Raw genomic sequence first — 26,778 nt, forward strand, 5'->3', positions numbered from 1 at the left:
CCCCAGGTAAGGCTAAATCTCGTTTTGTTTTTTACAGGTTCAGGTGTGCTTTCATTACTTGTGTCAGAAGTCTGGACACAGTAACGAAGTCTCCACAGTAACAAAGTCTCCACAGTAACAAAGTCTCCACAGTAACAAAGTCTCCACAGTAACAAAGTCTCCACAGTAACAAAGTCTCCACAGTAACAAAGTCTCCACAGTAACAAAGTCTCCACAGTAACAAAGTCTCCACAGTAACAAAGTCTCCACAGTAACAAAGTCTCCACAGTAACAAAGTCTCCACAGTAACAAAGTCTCCACAGTAACAAAGTCTCCACAGTAACAAAGTCTCCACAGTAACAAAGTCTCCACAGTAACGAAATCTCCACAGTAACGAAGTCTCCACAGTAACATGGAGGAACCTTGGTAAAGTTATTCTTTACAATTTTATAAATCAAAAAACGCACATGACTTACTTGTTAAATAGGTGGTTGTCCACCTTGATTTTGGAATAGGCTTTGAAGTCATCGGGCATCAGCATGATAGGTATTTGTACATGGCTGAGTTCATTGATCTGCAATACAAGAAATAAATACATCAGATCTGATGAAGTAAGAGGAACTTCCTGAACACTTAAAGGGAACCTAAACTGAGAGGGATACGGATGTTTCCTTTTAAACAATACCAGTTGCCTGGCAGTCCTGCTGATATCTTTGGCTTCAGTAGTGGCTGAATCACACACTTGAAACAAGCATGCAGCTAATCCAGTCTGACTCCAGTCAGAGAACCTGATCTGCATGCTTGTTCAGGGGCTGTGGCTAAAAGTATTAGAGACACAGGATCAGCAGGAGATTCAGGCAACTGGTATTATTTTAAAAGGAAAAATCCATATCCTTCTCAGTTTAGGTTCTCTTTAATAGATGCATAGTGGTCATCGCTGGACCTTCAGGAGACTTTCAGCCTTTACTTCTAACATCTGTGGGAACTCTCGTTCATCCAGGTCATGGTATATCTACAGATGAAAAAAGGTAGTTTCAGCAGGACATTCTAGAAGACATTTCATCGCCAGCAGAAGTGGCTTCTGTGCTTAAAGTGAACCGGAAGTGAAAATAATATGGAAGCTGTCATCTTCTGCCTTGACTTGGGCTACTGTAGCCTGATTATATTTATAATGCACATGTTAATTGTCAAGTTGTTTCCTGGCTGAAGGAGTGTATTGTGTTTAATACATGAATAAACATCATTTGTGAGTCGATAATAAGTGGTGTTGAAGGCTCCCTCCTTTTTATCCCCTAGATATTTTAAAAGCAATACACGCCTTCCACCTGGTAATCTGATGGGTTTTAATTAGGCTAGACTGTTAGTTGCCAGGAGTAACTGTTAATTATCCTGTACATAAATATCCAGGCAGTTCCCTCACCTGATTTGAGCGGAGGAAGCCACTTGTATCAGTGATGAAACTTCTTCAAAACACAAAAAAGCTGTCAACCATTTAATGTCTTCACTGTTTTGGCTCTGTAGCTTTACAGCAGAGATCACAGTGTGTCCGCAGCAATATTCAGATCCTTTCCTGAATGCCCAGGGAGCCTCACAATATTTGGCCCATGTCAAGTAGAGGATTGCTTATTGGCCAGCAACTGTCCTATTATTTCATGAACTCCACCAATCAAGAGAAGAAACTCACCTATCCACCACAGTGCTCACATGGGTTTGTGGATGGAAAGGCTTTGTTCTGTTATCACCAGGGGCCGAGAGGGTTTTCTAAAGCACAGAAAAGGAACTGTTGGGTATCAAACGCCGCACACAATCCTGTCCCACATGATGAGTGAGTCGTCGCGCCGCTGGTTCAGACGCTCATCTGAACCAGCCCTTAAAGAGGAACTCCAGTGCTCCAATGAGTTCTGGATCACCATGAGCTTGCTGGTTAGTCTGTACCTCTGGGTGTTTCAAGCCCTACTTAATAGACCTAAATTAATCCATGCCATGCACTGATGAGGATCAACCAATCCAAAACAGTCTGTATGCATGTTGGATTATTGTGGCTCTGTACTATTTACAAGCTGACACATCATTGCATTCCAGCGGATCTGGAGGTGTGTTTAGCTTCTAAGGCTACAATGGTTAATTTGCATATATTCAGCAGTGTTGCTCTGGGAGACATCTCAAGCTCACTCCAACCTGAATTATCGCAAATTCTTTCTGTTTTAAGAAAGCAAACTTTTGTTTTCCAGTGAAAATAATGTAATGAATAAAGTGTTTCAAGGGAACCTAAACTGAGAGGGTTATAGAGGTTTCCTTTTAAACAATACCAGTTGCCTGACTCTCCTGCTTATCTTTAGCTGCAGTAGTGGCTGAATCCCACACCTGCAACAAGCATGCAGCTAATCCGGTCTGACTTCAGTCAGAGCACCTGATCTGCATGCTTGTTCAGGGGCTGTGGCTGAAAGCTTTAGAGACACAGGATCAGCAGGAGAGTCAGGCAACTGGTATTATTTTTAAAGGAAAAATCCTTACCCTTCTCAGTTTAGGTTCCCTCTAATTGTAACAATAATTATTTATAAATTATTTAGTCAGTGATTGCCCATTGTAAAATCTTTCCTCTCCCCGATTTACATTCTGACATTTATCATATGGCGACATCTTTACTGCTGGCAGGTAATGTCTGTGGAAGGAGATGCTGCTTTGTTTGGTAGTTGTAAACAGCTGTTATTTCCCACAATGCAACAAGGCTCCCACTGTGTGATATCAGTACCATGGTCATGAACTCACACTGTGGGAGGGGTTTCACCACAATATCAGCCATGATGTTCTGTTTGAGAAAGGTAAAGATTTCTGTTGGGAAAGAGGGTATCAACTACTGATTGGGACGAAGTTCAATTCTTGGTTACAGATTCTCTTTAAGTCTATTTGAAAGTATCATATCAGTCTGCAGACCCCTTTGGAATCTGTACTCTTTAGGATGTGCTAGCTGTCTAGCCAAATATTCCAGTCTTGCTTCAGGAGTGATTAGCTGCATGAAGTAGGAGCCCTTGATACTCATTTTCTACACCAGGACTAATTTATTGACTGGGGGAAAACTTGGACACTCCCATCAGAGGCTCGGGTACAATAAGGCTTGCTATTAACTCCTGCAATGTACAGGGTTGAACTGAAGGTATTCCCTTGTTACAGCAATATCTGCATTCCTGGTATAAAACTCAACATTTCTTCTTTGCTCTAAAAGATTATTTACAGCCTTAACCATACTACCACAAAAAAACAACAACATTGTAGCAGAACAGCATTCAAACCATTAAACACAGCACTTTATTATTCAATGGAAAGCTCCTTGCTTCAGTGGAAAGCTGAAGAGGTGATAACATTATCTTTTCTTTACTAAATATGTCTGGCAGGAGAATGTAACCATTAGCAAAATGCTCAAACTGAGCTCTCTGAGATTCTAGTATGTGTTCGGTTGATAAGTGACTTCTAGATTTTAACCAGTTGAGGACCACAGGCTTACACCCCCTAGTGACCAGGCTGTTTATTATAATTCAGCACTCTACAACTTTAACAGTTTGCTGCACAACCATACAACTTGGCACAAAAATGAATCTTTCCTCCTTTTCTGCCCACCAACAGAACTTTCTGTTGGTGGGCTGCTGCAGTGGTTTTTTTTAAAATTAATTTTATTTATCTTTTTTTTTTTTTTTTTTTTTTTTTTAAATATAAATGTCTATTTTCTTTTTCATTTATTCCTCCCCCTCCCTCCCCCTCGAAAGCCAATCACAGCTATCGCCTCTCATAGGTATCAGCCCATGAAAGCGATTGCTTTGTGAAACACTCCAGGGGACAGCCAAGTGACAGGGTTGTCCCCTGTACAGCGCTGCGCTAGATCGCAGCGCTGTACAAAGCAAAAAAAAAAACCCAGCCATTTCTTCCCCTAACAACCTGCCAGCAATGATTGCCGCTGGCAGACTGTTTACAGAGCTGAGCTCCGTCACTCAAGCAGGAATGCACGCATCTGTGCGCACAATCCCAGCTAATCTGCAGCTACAGGACTTGACGCCAATCGGCATTAGGCGGTCCTGTAGCTGCAACCCTCCCGCTGCCAATCGGCGTTAGGCGGTAGGGAGGGGGTTAATATTTAAAAACAGTGGCTATGCAATAAAATGCAATGGCAGCTTTCAGAGCAGATAAACTGTACTTTGGGACCTTGTAATTTGTAAACAGACAATATGACTTGAGCACAAAAGCAGATACGGTAACTGTACAGCTAATAAAAAAGTAGAAAAACACATTTTTGTTGAATGTTATGTCAGAGATTTATCCGTCTGTAAAGCCCTCATTCCTGCACCTTTGAAGAATGCAAGACCATGTTCGTTGCAAAAGTTAATTTAACTCTATCAATAAAAGTTGCAGAAGACATATAATAATAATAATGCATTCCTGAACAGGTGACTACTGCTGCCTACAGCCAATCAGAGCTGGATGTCTGGCAAAACCATCATTCACATTTTTATCAACAGGCCCCGTTAGAATCCAGGCGGCGCCTCCCTTTGTTGCTGATTAAAAACGACCACAGATCCAGCGACATCAATCTATCTTCCAGCACAATCCACAAGCGGACCCCTGCTGGAAAAATCCCAGTTCCTTTCCCATCTGTATTTCCTGGTCATCCTCTGCAGTGAAGATAAACAGGATGCAATAGGAGCACAAGGCAGGGAGAATGACAGGGCTGCACTTTCTCAATAACTGGGCAGACAGCCCAGAGCAGCTTCCAGCCAGCTCTGCAGCACACAACAGAATGAAGACGACTCAACAATCAGGAAAACGTGTCGCTGTTATCCACGGCAACCAATCACAGCCCAGCTGGCCTTTAATAACCCTAATTATTTCATCCTTTTCCATCATAACTCTGAGAGAACAGCCAGTTCCTTCAAACTACCCAAACCCCAGGAAGACTGTTACTCTTGCTTTGGAGTTTGTGAAAAGGAATAAGAACCTTTGGGCGTTTTTTTAGCGTCTTTGTCCTCTGTTGGGACAACTCATCCAGGACTTCCTGTCCTGACAGGAAATGGACAAACCTCTCCATAAATGGCAATAAATAAAACCTTTTGATGTGTAGATTGGGGAAGAGGCAGACCTAGATCCTCTGTCCCCTACTTTTTATACTGTATTTCCAAGATTTGCATTAAAACAGCAATTGTGAGAGCGCAATTGAACCAGAAATTGATCAAGAATGACAATTGCAATTTATACTTGCATGTTGTCCTTTTTTAGTTATCAACAACAATAAACTTTTAAATATTCTTCAAAGTCTGTTCATAGTCTACACTCTTAATAGCAGGGAATCCAACAGAGTGATAACTAGACAGACTTGCTTAAATCACAGATCGGCAAGATGGCAATAGCCTTAAAGCGGACCCAAACCAAACATTTTTTTTAATTCAAAATATTTAGTTGCAGCACTCTGACAGATACAAAGATAAATAAACACTCCTTCAAGCCTATGAGCATTTCAGTGCATGCTTTTCACCCTTCTCTTTTCATAACTCGGGTTATACAGGTGGCAGCCATTAGCAATTCCTTCTTTGCCGGACACCTCTGACTCCACCAGTTTGCCGGATTCGGTGCCGGCAATATGAAAGGAAGGGAGGGGTTCCTCCAATAAATGTAAAATATTTTATATTTGTCATCATGCAGCTGAAAACGGCTGCTATTTATTATTATAATTTAGAAAATAGATTTTATTTCTGAAATCGTGTATTTTTAATTTGGGTCCACTTTAAAGGGAAACTGAAGTGAGAGGGATGTGGAGGCGGACATTAATAGAAAACAATACCAGTGTCTTGCTGATCCTCTGCCTCTAATACTTTTAGCCACAGGAGTATTTGTTTGAAGGTGTTTAAGGAGGGGGCAAGACTGCTGGGCAGTGGGAGAGAGTTCAACAGGATGGGTGTGGCTCTAGAGAAGTCCTGAAGTTATGCATGGGAGTGTGAGATGCGTGGGGTGGTTAGAAGGAGGTTGTTGGAGTGAAGTGAGCAGCCTGGTGTGTATCTGCTGACCAGGTCAGAGATGTAGGTCATGCTAAACATACACGGTACGTTTATGCGGCGGTATCGAGGCAGCGACTCAATGTCGGCGCGTCACCGCTCGTCTGCGAGGATCGATTCCCGCTCGTCCCCGCGGGTATTCCTTATCAGCCTCTCGATTCCCCGCTATTGTCCGCCGGCGGGGATCGAGCGGGGAAATGTATCCGGTGGGTCATCGGACCTGTCGGATATTATCAATCGAGCCATCAGCGGCTCGATTGATCAGGAATAAACGCACCGTGTATGTTTAGCATTAGACAGAATTTGTGTATCGATTTGTAGGCCAGATAGAGAATCTTGACGTTTATTCTGAAGTGGATCGGGAGCCAGTGGAGGGATTTGCATAGGGGAGTCTTGAGGACAGAACGGTGGGAGGAGTAGATTAGTCTGGCTGCTGTGTTCATGATGGATAGTAGGGAGGTGGGCAATGTGGTTCAGGGAGGGCAGACAGGATGGTGTTGCAGTAGTCCAGGTGGGAGATGATGATAGCATGGATGAGGAGTTTGGCAGTGTGTAGACTTTATGCAGGGGGACCTGTGGATCTGCCCTTACTCTTTCATTAGATCCCTCTGTAGCACTGATGGCGTGGGACCGCTGGACGCAGAACACACCAGGTGTCGTCAGCAGGAAGAACCAGAGAACAGGGTGTGAATGAGATTTCAAACAGTGTGAATTGTGCTGATCAATGGCCAGGTGCAGAGTGACTGCTCATGAGAAATAAGACAAGGAAGAGTGGAGATTATAGGAAGAGGTCGCAGCTTGTGTACTGAAGGCCCACAGTGCACACAGGTGGCTTAAGGAGACCAAACAGACAGATAGCTTGTTGGGTGAGGCCCAGACCAGCAGCTTTACTGAAGGTGTATTGCAGCTGTATGCAAAGGAGCAACACCTTTCATGGGATTTATTAAAGCAGTGGAAAACTTAATCCGATGAAACCTGGGCAAACATGGTTCAGGAGAGGTCACAGAATCCTTTCCTTTCCTTGTCACTCTGGGCTTGGGGACACAACCCAAATCAGAAGAATGCACGGTGCGCAATGCAATGTTCTGCCACAGTCTACTCAGCAGAACTGAAAAGGCTTGGTGTTTCTTTAACAGTTTCACAGCATCAGAACTTTGTTTTTCTTACCAAAGCATCATTTTTAGCTGCATTTTTAGCTAAGAACCACCCATCAAAGAAAAAAAGCCTGGGCTTTTTTTTCATGATGCTGTGCAGAGCATGATGGGATTTCCTATGTTGTTATTCACGTTGCCTAGCAACTGGGAGAGGTGCTCAGGACACAGGACAGTTGGAACTGTGTCTCACTCTCCCTGTCACCTCCTTTCAACCAAAAAGATGGCTGCAATCATGAAATCAAACATTTGCCTGTTCTTTTAAAACAGGGTGGGTATGAGATTATATTACCTATCTATTTTAATTAACATAACTAATGTAACTTAATGACAGTTTGTTCAGGCTGGAGTTCGTCTTTAAGGAGAAAAAAAATAAAACAATACATTGCAAAGTGCGAAGTTAAAAAAATAGAAGAGACACACACACACACACACACACACACACACACACACACACACACACACACACACACACACACACACACACGAAAAATAAAACAAAATCTAGCAGCAGGCAGCGGTAATTGGCATATGCTACCGCGTGGCAGGGAGAGCCACAGAGACAAAGCCGGTGTGTTTTCTCTGCCTCACCTTGAGAGTGATTATGTGAAATGCACTCCCTCATGCTTCAAGCTATAAATCCAGTAACAAAAGGAGATATCAGATTAGCAATGGAAACGTCACTGGATAGCCTTGCCCAGGCTAAGTGATAGCTAAACCTGTGGCACTGCCATATCAGACTGGAGACGGCTGCCCGCTGCCAAGTACACCCCACACCGCTGGGGAGCCCATGACAGGCCAACATAGATCACTGATTCACAGATTAATGTCTGGCTGCTGGAGATAGAAGTACAGCATGTTCTGCGCATGAAGAGTGATTGCAGCAGGATAGTGTTTTAGGATGAGGCCTTGTTATGGAGTCCAAAAACTGCCTCTTCTTCCCTAAAGGTGCTTTCTGTACTTATACCCACATATGCAATATCATTATTAGAGTGAGTACAGTGGCCTAGTGGTTAGCACTCTTGCCTTGCAGTGCTGGGTCTCTGGTTCAAATCCCAGTCAGAGCACTATCTGCATGGAGTTTGTATGTTCCCCCCGTGTATGTGTGGGTTTCCTCTGGGCATTCCAGTTTCCTCCCACATTCCAAAAACATACAGATAAGTTAATGGGCTTCCCCCTAAATTGGCCCTAGACTATGATACATACACTACACGATACATACATAGACATAAGACTATGGTAGGGATTAGGTTGTGAGCTCCTCTGAGGGACAGTTAGTGGCAATAAACAATAATAAAGACAATAAACTCTGTACAGCACTGCGGAAGATGTCGACGTTATATAAATACTAAATAATAATAATAACACCTACGGTATACAAATTTAGTTATCGTATATGATAAGAATCAATGGAGTTCCAGTCAGATGGGGATCAATCGCCTAGGTACATGATGCCATAACCCATTTACAGGCTGGCTAGCTGTGTTTATTGCCTTGATGAAGGGTCTATGTGGTTCTGAAACATAACACTGCACGTTCCAACTGGAAAAACCATTGCTTGCAGCTTTGAATTACTTTTCTAATGTGAAGGCAATCCTGGAAAGTTATTTAAAAATGCTTTTTTGCTTTAAAAAAAATAAATAAAAATTAAGAACAACGTCCTAACCGTGGCAGAAGACTCAACTGAATGAACTGGCAGTGGCAGACGTGGACACTTGTCATAGACGTGAAGAGAAGGAAATTGTCCCTGATCTGCTCTTGCGGTGCTCAGCTGTGCAAATCGCCGAGCAGCTGTGTGCCCGCTGCTGTTATTCCACAGCAATGATTAATTGCACACTTTAAACTGTCATTATACTAATTAACAAAACACAAATATCTTCAGAGTGGATGTGTACCAGGGAGGCAGACTGGCTTTATTTTGTTTTTGTTTGTGATGAAGCCTCGCTGAAATATTGCCACGGGTTTATTTTGGAAAACGGAGAGAGCTGGCTGGGTAAATTATTTCGGCGGCTCTGTGGCTCTCGTCTTGATGGGCCGCATTTCAAACAAACAGATAAACAAAGTGAAGACGAGATGTTCCCGGCGACAGGACTGAGTGTTGAGGAAAACAAAAAAGTGCACCAATCACAGCAGAGAAGGTTTGAGGGGAAGCCATATTGTAGGCTGGCCTCTCGCTCTCACACACTCCACCCTCAGTTCATGTGCAGCTGGTGGCACCGCTTCAACAATGACAAGTAACCCCCAGGAAAAACAAAACAAGAAAGAAAACAAAAAAAAAAACATTTTGTTTTCTCCTATTGGCTTGGGCAGTGGAAACTGTCATAAGAGATGGCCTAAAGTGGAACTATGAACACCACACTGAAAGCAAGATAATTCTAAGGCGCAGCTATGGAGAAGGGGTGGAGTGATCACACACGGCACAGAGAGGGAGAGGTAAGGGGGGAAACAATGGACTTCACTGGTCCTCAGATGTGATGATCTAGCAGTCAGTATCTCTCATCAATGCAATTGGAGGCTTGATATCAAACTAAGGCCCGCGGGCCGAATGCGGCCCCCCAAGGCTTTTTCACTGGCCCCCAACCACAAAATATATAACAAAGATGTGGCCCACTGCACCTTCAGGCTGGTTTCACAGTGGGACGTTACAGAATCAGAATCAGAATCAGAATCAGAATCATTTATTTCGCCAAGTGCGACCGAGGTCGAACCCGGAATTGGTTGTGGTTCACATGGCAATGGCAACAGACAATAGACAGTGACATAAACATAATGAACATAACAAGCGGGACAGTCGTAAAAAATAGCAATAATACAGCAATACAACAATAATACAGACAAGACAGGCAATAGTACAACGAGACAGTCAGTGCCTACACATTTTTAACGGTCTATGCAGTGCAATATACGGTTTGCTTCGAGCAGAAATCTTCCGTGTTTGGATAATGTGCAGCTCATGGATAAGTTAGTTAATTTAAGAGTCCGCACCTTGAGTACAGCTCTGCCAAGAAGAGCACCAGGGTAGTAGTTAGGTTCTCTACAGGCCCGGGCTCCAGAGTGCCTTGACCAGGCGGATTTGTTAAGTTGGCCTGAGCGACTGGCGTGCTGACGGGAGGCAGGAGTTCAGCAGGAGGGCTGCTTGGGGAAAAAAGGTGTCCCTACGCCTGTTAGTCTTAGGGCGGGTGGTCCTGTAGCGTCGGCCCGATGGGAGGAGCTTAAAGAAGCCGCAGCCTGGATGGGATGGATCCTGGGAGATCCTACTAGCTCTTGTTTTCATTCTGGTGGTGTAGAGGATGTCTAGCGGCGGCAGGGGAGAGCCGATGATCCTTTCTGCTGAGCTGATAACTCTTTGAAGCTTGTACTTGTCACTGGCGGTTGCTCTTGCATACCACACGATAATGGCAGAGCAAAGGGTAGCTTCAATAGTGGCAGTGTAGAAGCTGGTCAGCAGCTTCTGAGGCATACCAAATTTTTTCAATTGGCGCAAGAAGAATATTCTCTGCTGAGCCTTCTTCTGGATTTTGGTGGTGTTCTGCGCCCACCTTAGGTCGCTCGTTAAGGTTGTGCCCAGGAACCTAACGCTGGGGACCCTGGACACTTCAATCTCGTTGATGAAGATTGGTTGTTGTGTGGGGGGGTGTCTCCTAAAGTCCAAGATCAATTCCACTGTTTTGGCTGCATTCAGGACGAGCTTGTTGTCTTCGCACCATCTGCAGATTCTCTCAGTCTCGCTGCGATACTCGTGTTCCCCTGTCTCCCCTATGAGCCCAATGATAGTGGTATCGTCCGCAAATTTGATGACCTTTACGGAGTCCGCGGAGGAGGTACAGTTGTTGGTGTACAGCGAGAACAGGAGAGGTGACAAAACACACCCCTGCGGAGCCCCTGTGTTGGTCATACTCACACTGGAGAAGCAGTTGCCGAGCTTCACCTGTTGTGTCCTATTTGAGAGGAAGTCCTTTACCCACGCACAGAGTGTGGTGCCGGCTCCAAGATGTGCCAGGTTGTCGATCAGTATGTTTGGGCAGATTGTATTGAATGCCGAGCTGAAGTCCAAAAACAGGATTCTTACGTAGGAGTTTGGTCTTTCAAGGTGTTCCGTGATGTACGCCAGACTGATGTTGATGGCATCGTCCACGGATCTGTTGGCCCTGTATGCGAACTGATGTGGATCGAGGAGGGGGCTGGCAAGGCGCTTCAGGTGGGCAAGGACCAGACGTTCGAGGATCTTCATGACTATGGGGGTGAGGGCCACAGGTCTGAAGTTGTTGAGCTCTGTGTTGCCTGGCTTTTTTGGGACCGGTATGATTGTGGCCCTTTTGAGACAGGAGGGGACACTGCCTTCCGCCAGGGACCTATTAAAAAGGGAGGTGAGCGTGGGGGCCAGCTGGTCCGCGCAGGTTCTCAGGCAAGTTGGCGACACCCCGTCTGGGCCGGCAGCTTTCCTGGCATTGAGACTGCGGAGATGACGAAGTACTTCTGCTTCCTGGACCTCAATTTGCCCTAGGTCACCCTTGACCTGCGGGAAGGGCTTTGACAAGGGTGTCGGGATGGCCAGCTGCTTGGGATGGTGCTCAAATCGACAGTAAAACTTGTTTAGTTCCTCAGCCAGCGGGGTGCTGGGGGTCGCATGCTGGGGGGGTGGTTTAAAGTTCGTGGCTGCTCTCAGGCCTTTCCACACCTCGCGTGGGTTATTTGACTGGAGGAAGTGGCCCAGCTTGTCGGAGTAGGCCCTCTTCGCAACCCGCAATTCCCGATTCAGAGCGTTCCTTGCATCCCTGAACTCGTCTGGGGTTCCGTGCTTGTGTGCCTCCTCCTTGACTTTCCGAAGGTGGCGCAGCTTGCTGTTAAACCACGGCTTGCTGTTTGGGAAGATCTTGAAGGTCTTTGAAGGAACGCACATCTCCTCGCAGAAACTGATGTAGGAGATGATGTTCTCTGCCCATTCCTCCAGGGAGGGTGCCTCTAGGGCCGCCCAGTCAGTGCAATCGAAGCAGGCCTGTAGCTCCGTCTTAGCCTCGGCTGTCCACCTTTTTACGATCTTTACGGCGGGCTTTGTAGTTTCCAGGTGCCTTCTGTAGGTGGGGATCAGGTGGATTAGGTTGTGGTCCGAGTTCCCCAGTGCAGCACCTTGGGTGGCCTTGTACGCATTCTTAATGGTCGTGTAGCAATGATCCAGGGTGTTGCTGTTCCTGGTGGGGCACGATATGTGTTGCTTGAAGCGGGGCAACTCCTGACGCAGGTTTGCACTATTAAAGTCTCCCAGGATGATGAAAAGGGCCTCTGGCAAGGCAGTTTCCCACTTGATGATGCTGTCACTGAGTGCACTCAGGGCATTCTTTGTGTTTGCGTCCGGAGGGATATAGACTCCAAACAATACGATTGAGGTGAACTCCCTGGGGGAATACTGAGGCCTGCAGTTTATGGCTATAAACTCCACATCAGGGGAGCATGATATACTGAGAGTGGTGGTATTGGAGCACCAGGTGGAGTTAACGTAGAAGCATACGCCTCCGCCTTTTGTCTTCCCAGACAGTGCTTGGTCGCGGTCTGCGCGGAGGAGGTCATAGCCTGGCACCCCAATGGAGTTGTCAGGAATACCGTCATTCAGCCAGGTCTCGGTGAAGCAGAGAACCGGGGTGCAGCTGGCTAACGAGGGCTTACTGCCAAGTAGTAGGAGCAGTTCGTCGACCTTGTTGGGGAGTGAGCAGACGTTCCCAAGCAGGATGGCAGGGATGGGAGAGCGTAGTCCCTTCCTCTTGAGTCTCACCCGGGCTCCCGCCCTTCTCCCTCTATGGCGGCGTTTACTTTGGGAGTATCTGGTTTCCCTGACCAGGTGGGTGATGTGGGCGCTGACTGCCTTCCACAGGGGGGAGTCTGTGGGGGGGTCCCTGGCGAGGGGGGGGTCCCTGGCGAGGGGGTCCCATCCTAGGAGCACCTCTCTGGACAGGGTGGTTCTGTGTGGCATGTCTCGGGGAGGTGGGATGTGATATGGCATGGAGAGCATGCCCTCAAGAGATAGCTCAGGTGCAGCAAGCAGCAGTGGTACAGCCCAATGCGGCAATGTATAGTACATATAGCACAGAGATGCACAGTTCCAAATCAACACAGCACAAGGATGCCCCCCAGAACCCAGCAATATATAGCATAGAGATGCACAGTTCAATGTCAACGCAGCACAAGGATGCCCCCCAGAACCCAGCAGTATATAGCATATAGCACAGAGATGCCCAGTTCAATGTCAACACAGCACAGGGATGCACCCCAGAACCCAGTTCAGTAGGACAGATCAACCCCAGTATCAACAAGTAGAACCCCCCTGTGTTAGAACGCCCCGTATCCCAGAACAGCAGTGAGCTATACAAGGCAATAGTTGATTCTCACCATGTGGTCGCAGCGTCCTTTGTTCTTCGTTCATGGGCCAGCAGCAATGGTGGGTGCTGGATCTCGATGCTGTGGTATGGAGGCCTGGAATTGTGCCAGCGGGGCTAGGGGCCCTGCGGTGAGGAGCAAGGAGCAGTGGTGGGAAGGCCCCAGAGGAGAGAGTGGTGGAGGCCAGGAGGATCCAGTAGACCCGAGGGGGGAGAGAGCATGCAGCATTGGGGGGCCTGTGGCCTAGAGGAGCCACGTGACGTTCGCCCAGCAGCGGAGTGGTGGATTGTCTGGCGGCAGAGAGAAGATGGGACCATCCGGTGGCAGGGAGATGTAGGGCTGTGCTGCGCTAGTGTGGAGGCAGCCCGCCCCACGTGGAGTTCAGATCCGCGGTGTCCGGAGCCACTGGGGTGTTTTGTCCGATTTGATGATTAGGCACTGGGGGGGGGCTGAAAAAGTCCGGTGGGGGCGCCGACGCTGATGGGCTGCAGGAGGAACCCGGTGCGGAAACTGGTGGAGGCGCCGTAGCTGGTGGAGGAGCTGGAGCGGACACTGACCGGTGGAGTCTCCGACGCTGATGTCTGCTGGGGAAGCCGGAGCGGAGGCCGGAGGGGGTGCCGAAGCTGATGGAGGAGCCAGAGCGGACACTGGGAGGCTGAATCCTCGCCCGGAAGCCGGAGGAGGTGCCGAAGCTGGTGGGCTGCTGCCGCAGCGGATCGGTGTCTGCCAGGGTCCTGTGAGCGGAGACAGAGCAGCAGCGGCGGTCGGGTCAGAGTCAGAGAGCCGGTGCGAGTGGCGATGTGGCGATGTGGGTCCACGCTGGATCGGGTTGCGCCAGGTGAGTGGCTTGGCTGGTGTGAGCCCTCTGATATGGCACTGCACGTGCAGTGTAGATGATATTCGTATCTAAAACTAAACTACTAACCTAAACTAACTGAAAACTAAGGACTAAACTGCTACTGAAATACATAAAACAACAAAAAACTACAAAAAGCCAGGAGCCATGTGACCGAGGCGACCCGCTCAGGCGCCATCTACAGGCGCACGTTAGAGCACCCTGTAACGCACCCCACCGCACAGCAATGAAAAATCAATGGGCTGTTCACAGTGCCCACGTTGCGTTACAGTGTAACGCTGCGCCATAATATAACGTACTGCATGCAGTACTTTGTAAGCGGCAGAACCGCGTTAGACTGTTTGCACATGCTCAGTAACGTTAACGTTGGGGAGGAGCGGAGAGCGGCCAGGCACATGGCTAATTAATATTCACTGCACTCAGTGATGTGCAGTGTTTACTTCCTGGAGCGGCCGCTCTGTGCGGCGATTGGCCGGCGGGACCACGTGATGCCGCATGCGTCCAAGAGTACGCATCACGGAAGCCAGAGTGAGCTGCACAACGCGGCTCACTCTGACGTCCAAAGCAGAGAGCACCAGGCGTTGCGTTAGGGGCACGTTGTGCGACCATAACGTCCCCTAAATGCAACGTCCTGGTGTGAAACCATCCTAAAATATCAGTGGTCAGCATATAGAATAGCAGTGCTGGCACCAGGGCTGTGGAGCCGGTACAAAAATCACCCGACTCCGACTGCCGACTCCTCAGTTTATGAAACCACGACTCCGACTCCAACTCCGGTTGCCCAAAACTACTCCGACTCCTCGACTGACTCCAACGCCGACTGCACAGCCCTGGCTGGCACCACCCATCCACATACTGTAGAAGCTAGCAAGCAGTCATTCGCTGGTTTCCAATCCAGTTCTGCATCAGGCGACACTGCTGCCCAACTGGACGGCAGGTTGTCACCCGGGTATGCTGCACTGTCTGGTGCACAAAGATGGGCGCTGCATGACTGAATGGCTGCTGCTGGATATTCTCCTCCGGGCATGATTGGGGGAAATCAATACCTATTCAATGTAATGTTTTTTAACATAATTTTATGTATGTTCCAGGCCTCCGGCAGTCTGAAGTATCTTGATCGAAAAAGTTTGGAGACCCCTGTGCTAGATTCTTAGCAAAGGTGGCCCTGAATCATCTGGCTTGTGTACAAGGCTCGCAAGTAGTGGAAGGGGAAGATTTAAAGAAGAAGAATGTATTTTCAACAATTGAGCATTTATGTACGCACCTACAGCCTAGGACCAATTATCTTATCAGTGTTTTTTAGATGTGCAATTAAACTCACACAAACATGGTGGGAACATACAAAATCCACACACATAATATCCAGGTTGATATTTGAACACAGGACCCTCATGGAAGGAGAGGGTGCTATTCACTCCACCCTGACACCCAATCTGGTGGCCATCTATAAGTGTATGGTCACCTCTACCCATTAATAATAACAAAAAATGTGCCTCCATCCTAAAGCCCCATCTACACGATACGATTCTTTGTGCGATTCGATTACGATTCTATTTATGATCCGATTAAATCCAACATGTCTGATCGGGATTCGATTCAATACGATTTGACATTGCAAAACAATAGCAAATCGAATTGAATCGAATCCCGATCGGACATGTTGGATTTAATCGGATCGTAAATAGAATCGTAATCGAATCGTACAAAGAATCGTATCGTGTAGATGGGGCTTAACAGCAGCTCCTGCAGTAAGCAAGTTGCTGGCACTCCAGGAGCAGCCCTTGGTGACCTTGGGAGCACTGAAGTGAATTGCCTGTGTTTATATTTAAAATAAAGGAGTCAGATTGCAGATATAGGCTGACAGAAGGTGAACCCGGTGTAAGGTTGCAGCGGCATTGTGGAGTAAAGAGGGAATGGGAGGTGGTAGAGCTGCTTGTCTGATGAGTTCCTGGCTACAGGTAATGTAACTAATACCAGGTAATGGCATTTCACCTCCCAGTGCTCCCATCAGCCCTCTAATGGGAGAGACAGCGGCTGTCTCTGCAGGCAGGACCACTAAACATGGCTCTATGGGATATACATTGCATTCATTGTAAAACATTATAAATAACACTACTAAGTGCAGTATGGATGACCCAATGGGTGCAGGAACCAGATTGTCCAATCAACAAACAAGCAGGATTTTTTTTTTTAGGAGCAAGCTTTATCGACAATAAAAAAAAACTCAAAATGATAGTAAGCCATAATTAAAGCAGATCTGAATTCAGAACTTCCCTTCTGCTCTAAAAAATAATCAACAGCATAATAACCTTTAACTGTAGTGAGAGAAATATGGAAGCTGCCATATTTACTTCCTTTTAAAAGGACCACTATCTCGAAAAAAGTAGGCAGTTAAAATCTGACAGGTTTTGGGCCAGTCCATCTCCTCATAGGGAACTCTCGGGGTTTTCTTTGCTTTCAACTGCACTTCCTGAACAGCCATCCTCTCTGCTCGCTTGCACACTATTTTATTAGTTATACTTTGCAACTGCTGTTCAGGAAATACTGTTGAAAACAAAACAAAAAAACCAGAATCCCCCATGAGGAGATGGACTGGCGCAAAACATGTTGGTTCTGTCAGATTTTAACTGCCTACTATTTTCACGATAGTGGTCGTTTAAACAATACCAGTTGTAGCCCTGCTGAACTATTTGGCTGCAGTAGTGTCTGAATCACACTAGAAACAAGCATGCAGCTAATCTTGTCAGATCGGACAATAATGTCAGAAACACCTAATCTGCTGCACGCTTGTTCAGCCAGGGTCTATGACTAAAAGTATTAGAGGCAGAGGATTAGCAGGATAGCCAGGCAACTGGTATTGCTTTAAAGGATACATGAAGTGACATGTGACAAGATGAGATAGACATGTATGTACAGTGCCTAGCACACAAATAACTATGCTGTGTTCCTTTTATTCTTTCTCTGCCTGAAAGAGTTAAATATCAGGTATGTAAGTGGCTGACTCAGTCCTGACTCAGACAGGAAGTGACTACAGTGTGACCTTCACTGATTAGAAATTCCAACTAGAAAACAATTTCCTAGCAGAAAATGGCTTTTGAGAGCAAGAAAGAGATAAAAAGGGGAATTTCTTATCAGTGAGGGTCACAATATAGTAACTTCCTGTCTGAGTCAGCCACTTACATACCTGATATTTAACTCCTTCAGGCAGAGAAAAAAAAAAAGGAACACAGCATAGTTATTTGTGTGCTAGGCACTGTACATACCCATGTCTATCTCATGTCACACGTCACTTCGGGTATCCTTTAAAAGGAAATAAATATGTCAGCCTCCATATACTTCTCACTACATTTGTCCTTTAAAGAAAAAAAATTCTTTGTTGATACAAATCCTGAACTAAATCCGCACTGTGTCTACTTCCTGCTTTCATGGAAGCAGACTTTCGTTAACATCCTGTGTTTACAAACTAACTGCTCTGCCGAGATTACAGAGCGGACACAGCTGAGAGATGAAATTACACTTGTGATTAGTCACAGATGTGGGGGAATGAAGACAGGCTAAACTCTCTAAATACTTGCAGGGTCGATTTCTCTGTTTTCCTTCTGTTCTGTGCAAGAGTTCAGGGGTTGCATCTCCTGGGATTTGCTGCCACCGACACACCCTGCCTAACCACCAGGGGCAGTAAAGAGTGAAGTAGTAAACACATAAAAACCATCTTCTTAGTCCACAAACCAAGTCAATAAAAACTCAGCCTTACACCTTTCCCAGTACATTATTATCAGGTAACACAGCGATTCTGCTTTCCAAGTAACCCTCTTCACTTTCCCGCAGCTGTAATAAGACAGGCTCTGGCGGAAGGTTATAATAATGCATAATTAAAGTGGTGTCATGACATTCCTGCTAACAGCATGTGAACACTGTGCACACCGCCTGACAATTACTTTACGCATCTGCTCCGAGACCGTCCTCGTGTTTCCTTAAAGGAAACCTGAAACAATGGCTTCCATTCAAATAAGCTGCTGCACTTGATTTAAAGGTTTATTTATCTGGTTACCAACTATTATTGGTTTTAAAGGGGAACTTTAACCAAGTTTCGAACTGCATCCCAATCAGTAGAATATACCCCCTTTCCCACGAGAAATCTTTTGTAAGATCCTCAGTGTATTTGCAGCGACTGAACACCAAGACCCAGGCTTCAGCTTGGACTTCCAGGTCTCGGCGAGCTGCTGACGTCATTGGAGCGCAGGGTGGCTCTCAGTCGCCATTGGTTAAGCGGAGGATGCGTTCCCAGTACTCGTTCCGCAGATGTAAACAGTAGTGCACGTGTGCCTGCATGTCAGCTGATACGTTGAATAGCGATTGGTTTAGTTTCAATTCTGCTTTGTGTTGATTGGTTAGCGCTTGTATTTAAACTCAGTGAGCGCCCCCCAGTCATCGCCCGTGATAGCATTAGCTGTGGCTTGTTGCTGGGTATGCGCTCTCTTCCTGATCTATTCCTGTTGCCGATTACTGCTTTGTATCCTGACCACATTTAACCTCTGAGTGATTCCTGTTGCTGACTATTGCCTTTTATCCTGATCGAAATTGATCGATCGCAAATCGATTACCCGATTGATCGATTTGTGGCCGATTTCAATCAATCTGACATGCTGGAAAATCTAGGTCGATCTGTTGAGATTGCTTATCATTTTGCATTGGACCTAATGGAAATCTGATGGCAAAAAAATGCCATCAGATCGATTTTCAATAGCTTTCATACTGAAATCTATTGGTAATCTGTTCCTAGTAAAAATTTTTACTAAACACATCAGATAGATCAGAAATCTGATGATCTATCTGCTGCTAATCTAACGAGTGTATGGCCACCTTTAGTCTACTGAACCTCTGCCTGGCAGTACTGGAACTTCCACAGTCTTATCTCTGTGACTGGAGCCACGCTTGGAATGCTCAGCTGCGGTTTTGCATCAACACTGTTATACAAACTTCATAACTTAAAATTGTTATCGACTCATTACTTTCTGCTGGGAAAACACATTACTGTAGACTTGTTTTGAATAAAAAAAAAAATAAAAAAAAATGGATTACCGTCAGCCATGTAATATTAAACTTTTAGCAGGCTGGTTTCATCACATATTAACCACTTCAGGATTCTGCGTACGCTTAAGTACGCCCCTGAATCCTGAAGTGGATTCCATGGAAACGTTCCATGTCAGTTCACGGAGGGTGTCTCCGTGAACACCCTGCGAGCCTCCGATCGCGGCTCGCAGGGTAAATGTAAACACACGGGGAAGATCTTCCCCGCTGTTTACATATATACGCCGCTGCTGCGCAGCAGCGCCGTAGAGGAGATCCGCGATCCCCGGCCTCTGATTGGCCGGGGATCGCCGGCATCTGATAGGCTGAAGCCTATCCCATCAGGCGCAGGACGGAAATCCGTCCTGCGCCGCTCACAGGGGGAGGGAGAGGGAGGGAAGGGGGCCAGAAAGCGCTGCAGAGGGGGGCTTTGAAGAGCCCCCCCCCCCCCGCAAGCGCAAACAGCCGGCAGCGATCAGACCCCCCCAGCAGGACATCCCCCTAGTGGGGAAAAAAGGGGGGGGAAGTCTGATCGCCCTGGCTGCTATCTGATCGGTGCTGCGGGCTGGAGAGCCTACGCAGCACCGATCAGCAAAAAAAAAGCCCTGGCACAGAAGTGGTTAATGACCGTAAGGTTAGAAAGCTTGGAACTTTTTTTTTTTCTTAAGAAAAAATTTACCTAATACCACAATCAAGAGGGTAAATAATAGCAGCCAGTCCAACCTGGACGAGAATATGCGAGGGCAAAGGTTCATGAAGCTCGTTACTATATCAGGAAAGTGTTAAAGGACCATGATTGTGAAAAATAGTAAAATTTCAAATCATATAAATTTTCAAATCATATTTCAAGTACATATACACATCTGATGTGTACATTTGTTCCAGACTAAAAGAAAGTAGGAAATTATTTTTTCTTATGTTGCTTTCACTGACAGTAGGTGAGAAAAGCTGACAGATCTGACTACTCCATTTTCTCATGGAGGATTCCCAGTATTTTCTTAAAGTGAGTCTGAAGTAAAATAAAAAAACAGATATTTACCCAAGGAAAGAGAAGGCTCTGGTTCCTATTATTATTTAGTATTTATATAGTGCCGACATCTTCCGCAGCACTGTACAGAGAGTGTCACTAACTGTCCCTCAGAAGGCTCACAATCTAATCCCTACCATAGTCATATGTATAGTGTATTGTATGTATCGTGGTCTAGGGCCTTTTTTGGGGGAAGCCAATTAACCTATCTGTATGTTTTTGGGGATGTGGGACGAAACCGGAGTACCCGGAGGAAACCCACGCAGACACAGGGAGAACATACAAACTCCTTGCAGATATTGACCTGGCTGGAATTTGAACAGGGGACCGAGCGCTGCAAGGTGAGAGCGCTAACCACTTCGCCACCATGCTGCCCTATAGAGCCTTCCCTTTCCTCTCAAGGTCTCCGTGTTCCAGTGATGGATCCCCGGTTCAAATCTCCCACCGCGGGAGGCTTTGGAAGTCTTCGGGAGGGGCGGCTCCATACAACGCATGTGCGAGACAGCATGAGACAGCCTGACTTTGCGAGCCCGAGTGCTCCCGAAGACTTCCAAAGCCTTGGGCAGCAGCAGAAAGCAGTCTCCAACCCATCGGTCGGGATCCAGGAGAACCAGTGCTGGAGTAAGGGGGTCGTGAGAGGAACGGAAAGGCTCATAAGGACCCAAGTCGTCTTTTTCATTAGGTAAATATGTAAATTTTTCTTAAAATAACTTCAGACTCACTTTAACGAAAGCACCTCCTGGAAAAAATCTATACAAACATGCCGACCAGCTTCCTTACTTGCTTACACACGAGTGGGTTGATTCACTCTAACTATAGCTCCCCTTACTGCACGCTTAGGGTGCCTTATCAGAGTTAACATGCCTTATCAGAGTAGCATAGCGAGAGCTTCCAACTTATACCTGCTAATTGGCAATGGCGAGAGCTCCACTCGTCCTGCCCTGAGCCCCGGGGTCCAATCCCTTTAAAGGACATTATCCGCACACTTTGATTGACCCAATAGGCTGCCTGTCACTTGACAGGAAAATCCACAACCATCGTAGGTGCGTATATCTCCGTCCCTTTGCACAACCTTTAAGCACCAGGGACGGAAATATATTCCCCTCCCGCCGCTACGCACGCTCCCGCCCGCTGCCGCCCGCTCGGATATCAGTGAATGGGAATAACCATTCCCGGTCGTTGATCTAAGCCCCCAGCAATGATCAGCTGCTTCTATGAGAAGCAGTGCGATCATTGTGAAAAAAAAAAAAGTTTCCCAGCCTCCCTGAACTTCCTGCAAGCGTACTTCCTACGCTTGCAGGACACATTCACAAAAAGTTACTGTGGCCATCTTGTGGCCAAATAGTAAAACTACACTCAAAAGCATTTTTCATATACAAATACAATAGTTTTACATTATAAATTAACTTATTACCTCCCACACTCCCCCAATTTTTTTTTTTTTTTGTAATAAAAAAAAATTACAATAAAAAAAATACATAAATAGTTACCTTAGGGACTGAACTCTTTAAATATTTATGTCAAGAGGGTATAACACTGTTACTTTATAAACTATGGGCTTGTAATTAGGGATGAACGCAAAACTGAAAAAAACGCACCTTTATTTCCAAATAAAATATTGGCGCCAAACATTGTGATACGGACTTAATTTAAACTGTGTAATAACCGGGGCAAATGGGCAAATACATTTCATGGGTTTTAATTACAGTAGCATGCATTATTTAAAAACTATAATGGCCGAAAACTGAAAAATAATGATTTTTTCCCAAAATGTTTTTTCCCTATTTTGCCATTAAAACACATATAGAATAAAATAATTCTTGGCACCCACCTAAAGAAAGCCTAATTGGTGGCGAAAAAAAACAAGATATAGTTCATTTCATTACGATAAGTAATAATAAAGTTACAGACAAATGAATGGAAGGAGTGCTGAAAGGTGAAAATTGCTCTGGTGCTCAAGGGGTAAAACCCCTCAGTGGTCAAGTGGTTAAGATTGAATCGGAATGTAACAGCTTCTTAAATCGTTCTGCTAATGGGAACAAATGATAATTGTCTTCTGATTAGTTTCAATCATTCAAGTCACGTTGAAAGATCGAATCTGAAGGAAAAATTGTACTAAAAAACATATGGTTGATGGATGGCAATTTAATCAATGCTCCATGCATCAGGCCCTAGGCCACCTAAATCGCAAAGCGACAGAGTGTTTCCCTAGAAATTAAACTAAAAGTAACTTGAAATGCAACCTTGCTACCATTTGCAGCTGTCTATATCTTAACTTCCCCCCTTCCCATTCCTATCACTCTTCTGATTAGCAGAAACATAGCCATAACCCCCCTGAGACGTCCTGTGGTACAAAGTTTGTCCAATACTTATGTCAGATACACGATACAGCCATTGCTGGTCAATTGTGAAGTGCCTACAGATCCGTTTCAGCCCTTCCTTCTTTATTCTGGACTATTTCCTGTAAACAAGAATCAGCCACTTTACAACCATGCAGTTCCTGAACAATAATACAACCATAAGCGCACCTACTTGCTTGAACGGTCTGGTTTACGTACATGTACAGGATGGTGGGTAGCAGCTGAACAGTGGTTGTTCTGCTCTCCGCCTCTTTATAACCATGCGATTCAATGACTTTAAAGGATACCCGAAGTGACATGTGACATGATGAGATAGACATGTGTATGTACAGTGCCTAGCACACAAATAACTATGCTGTGTTCCTTTTTTTCGTTCTCTGCCTGAAAGAGCTAAATATTAGGTATGTAAGTGGCTGACTCAGTCCTGACTCAGACAGGAAGTGACTACAGTGTGACCCTCACTAATAAGAAATTCCAACTATAAAACACTTTCCTAGCATAAAATGGCTTCTGAGAGCAAGAAAGAGATAAAAAGGGGAATTTCTGATCAGTGAGGGTCACACTGTAGTCACTTCCTGTTTGAATCAGGACTGAGTCAGCCACTTACATACCTGATATTTAACTCTTTCAGGCATAGAAAGAAAAAAAAAAACAGCATAGTTATTTGTGTGCTAGGCACTGTACATACACATGGCTATCTCATCATGTCACGTCACTTCGGGTATCCTTTAAAATGATCTGTGTGAACTAGGCCTGAAAAATATGGGGCCAGGAGGAATCCAGGTGAAATACCCAAATAAGATAACACTGGGAGGCAAACTTTTCTTGTCTTTTAAAAATAGTTTAAAAAAGACAGTCACTCCGGTGCGCACTCTTCCCGCACTGCGCCTGACCTGGGCGCTGCCATAGACCTAATGTTATTACATCTATGGCCGCACAGCAGTATAAACAGTGTAATTCGCGTGCCAGTGATCGCCAGAACCCAAATTATTTCAACCACCGAGTTGCTACAGCTTGGAGGAGGAATAGTAATTAACGCTGCAAGTATTTCAGTGGCAGGAGGGTGAGCCGTCATTCAGGCTTACCCTGCGCCCAATTGACCAGGAGGCCAAAACAAAACATAAGCAGAAAAACGTTTCCGAAGACGAGGACTAATACAAGATACCAAAATAGTTTATTCTAAAACACTAGCATTTCAATGCAGGCATCCACCTGCATCCTCAGGTGAATAAAACAGCGTCTTAAAGTGGATCCGAGATAAACTTTTACTCATTGCATAATTGTGTTCCTTTCATATAGTTGATAGGGCATTCCTCAAGCCAAATACTTTTTTTGTTTTGTTTTAATACTCTAATTCCCTATAAACTAAACAAGCCTCGCCCACAGCTCCTTTTGTGCCTTGGCACTGTAGCAAGGGTTTATGGGAGCTCAGGCAGGGAAGGAGGAGGAGATGGTTACTAGCCATTGATTTCAGAGGCAGAGGAGAGGAGGGAGAAGGAGAGGCAACTGAATTTACACACAGGCAAGCTGATAGCATCTCCAGCCCTCAGCCTGTGACCATGTGACAAATAGAACATGGCTGCCCTCGTATCACAGGAATAAATAGTCATAAACTTTTGAAGCTGTTTGCAGCTAGATATGCTGTGTAAACTATTTAAACTTTAGATAAGATATATAGACAAGTTACTTGTTATAGTTAGTTTTTCACCTCTGATACGCTTTAAGGCAATAGTGCAGGGGTAGGGAACCTATGGCTCGGGAGCCAGATGTGGCTCTTTTGATGGCTACATCTGGCTCTCATACAAATCAGTAGAGGTTGATTCACTAAGCTACACTGCTCAAGCAGCGTAGCTTTACTGTGTCAGCGCAAGTCAAATTTTCTAAGTAGGCATGCTACTGCTGTAGCATGCACTACTAACTTACTGGCGCTACCCCAAAACGAACAGCTGCTCCCACTCTCCCACTCTGGACCCTGTCAGGTCCTGTGACTTTGTAGAACGAGATCCCCACACTGTGATTGGCCCAATAGGCTGCCTGTCACTTGACAGGCAGTCTATTGGGCCAAAGTGCGGGGATCTCGTCCTACAAAGTTAATCAACCTCCCAAGTCAGTTAGCTAATTGTACAAGCTGTTAGTCAGTATTTCTCCTGTCTGGCTCTCAGGGAAATTGCTGATGTTGCTGAAACCCAAGAGAAGCTGAAGACGTGTCTGACACTTCCGCTGCCTGGCTGATCAATTGTATACACATCTCCATGGCAACAGGGACGTGAGCCCTACTGTCCCAGTTTGAAACATAATGAATGGCACTCACGGAATTACATTTTAAAATATGTGGCATTTATGGCTCTCTCAGCCAAAAAGGTTCCTGACCCCTGCAATAGTGAATTGGTACGGAGAGCCTATATCAAAGAGTGTTGTCCAGTATTTATGAAAAAAATATTTTTATATCTTGCATCAGTCCCCGTCTCGGGGTAAGTTTTTCTTGCATTTTAAAAAGGGTTTGAAACATTTTACACATCCTTTGGGGCACCTACTTCCCAGTGTTACACCTCCAAACCCACATGGGGGTTGGTTTTTAGTTTGGGCAATTGTTTGTTTTTACATTTTTCTGCAGTGCGACCTAACCACACCGAAAGCAAGTCAACCCTCTCTAGGTGGTCGGTGACACCATCTTCAAGCGATAATCCAAGGTTGCCGTTCTACAACTCGGGTCTGTGAGTACTCTTTAGCTTTCCTTTCTTCATTTCTTTACATACTACTCCACAAGGGGTTCCCGGTTCTCTCCTGTTTGTTTTTTATCTCTCCTTGGAAGAACGACAGGTGCTCCAGACCCCCATCACCCAAAGAAAGATGTCGATTCAAGCAAGGGCACAGTGGAGTGCTGTTCCGTGTTTAAGTAGAAAGGTTTGAATCAGGATAACATTTATTAACTACAGTAATGAACTCATTAACCAAAAGCTTACTCAGTTTCTTCTGAGTTAGCCAATAATTGGTACTATCCTGCTTAAAAAAACGTTCGACATTCCGTCTGACAGAGGCGCTTGGCTCTAACAGAGACATATGATTGTAACTCCGATTTTTGACGGATGAAGCAGGATATCGCCTGTGAAACTCGTTGCATTGTGGAGTATATTTAAATAAAGAAAACTGTTGATCAAAATCAACATTTTTGACCAAAATCTACTGACTAGGGAGATAAGTCAACCACTACCTCCATTTTTAAACAGCTTTTAGCTTATTTTATACTTTTGTTGCTCCTCTGTACATATTACCAGTGCCTAGTGTAGTCCAACCTTGGAGGAGGGGTCATTCCCATTCTCTTCCTGTCTACAAAGAGCGGCTTCTTAAACCTGAGTGGGGTCAAGTCTAATCTGATACACTGTAGAAAAAGTGGACCACTTGGCACTCAGAATCAAATCCTGGGGGGAGGGGCTTTGATTTGCGTTTGCAACCTATACAATAAAGTCTTCACCTCTCAAAACACTCATATTGCGGCACATGGATTAAGCTAGGAGACGTGCAGCCGGTTTTTAAATTCTGTGGAAAACAACTCAAGTCTAATCTCCCCACCTGCCATTACAGTGGTTGCCTGAGTGGTGACCCTTGTTTGTGAGTATAATTTACATTCCAATACAGCAGAGTCCCCAATATCCGTCACCAGTGGGGATCGCTTGATCCCGGATACATGTGCTTGCTTGAACAACCAGCCTAAAATTATCGTAAGAGAACAGAGGCGCCAGCAGGATAAAAGGTAATAAAAATTTTAAAATTTGCTGGGAGGCAGTGGTGGACTTACCTCCGGAAAGCAGACTCAAAATACTGTCTGAATTAAACAAATGTATTATTGGTACTCCAAAAGATGCAACGCGTTTCGCAGGCAAAGCCCGCTTCATCAGGCAATAAGATAGGGGACAAACAGTAGCTCGTCAGT

At 45.5% G+C, this 26,778-nt stretch overlaps 1 protein-coding gene across 2 annotated transcripts in view; it reads right to left on the minus strand.

The window, feature by feature from the left end:
• Positions 1–26,778, minus strand: part of LOC137518175 (phosphatidylinositol 5-phosphate 4-kinase type-2 alpha) — a 160,112-nt gene that overhangs the window by 39,814 nt on the left and 93,520 nt on the right. For both annotated transcript variants that reach the window (XM_068235609.1, XM_068235610.1), the window contains one exon: positions 456–553. In XM_068235609.1, the coding sequence (XP_068091710.1) occupies positions 456–553 (98 nt within the window). The remainder of the gene's footprint in view (positions 1–455; positions 554–26,778) is intronic.

This window comes from Hyperolius riggenbachi, chromosome 5 (genome assembly GCF_040937935.1).
Source record: "Hyperolius riggenbachi isolate aHypRig1 chromosome 5, aHypRig1.pri, whole genome shotgun sequence".
Classification (NCBI taxonomy): Eukaryota; Metazoa; Chordata; class Amphibia; order Anura; family Hyperoliidae; genus Hyperolius; species Hyperolius riggenbachi.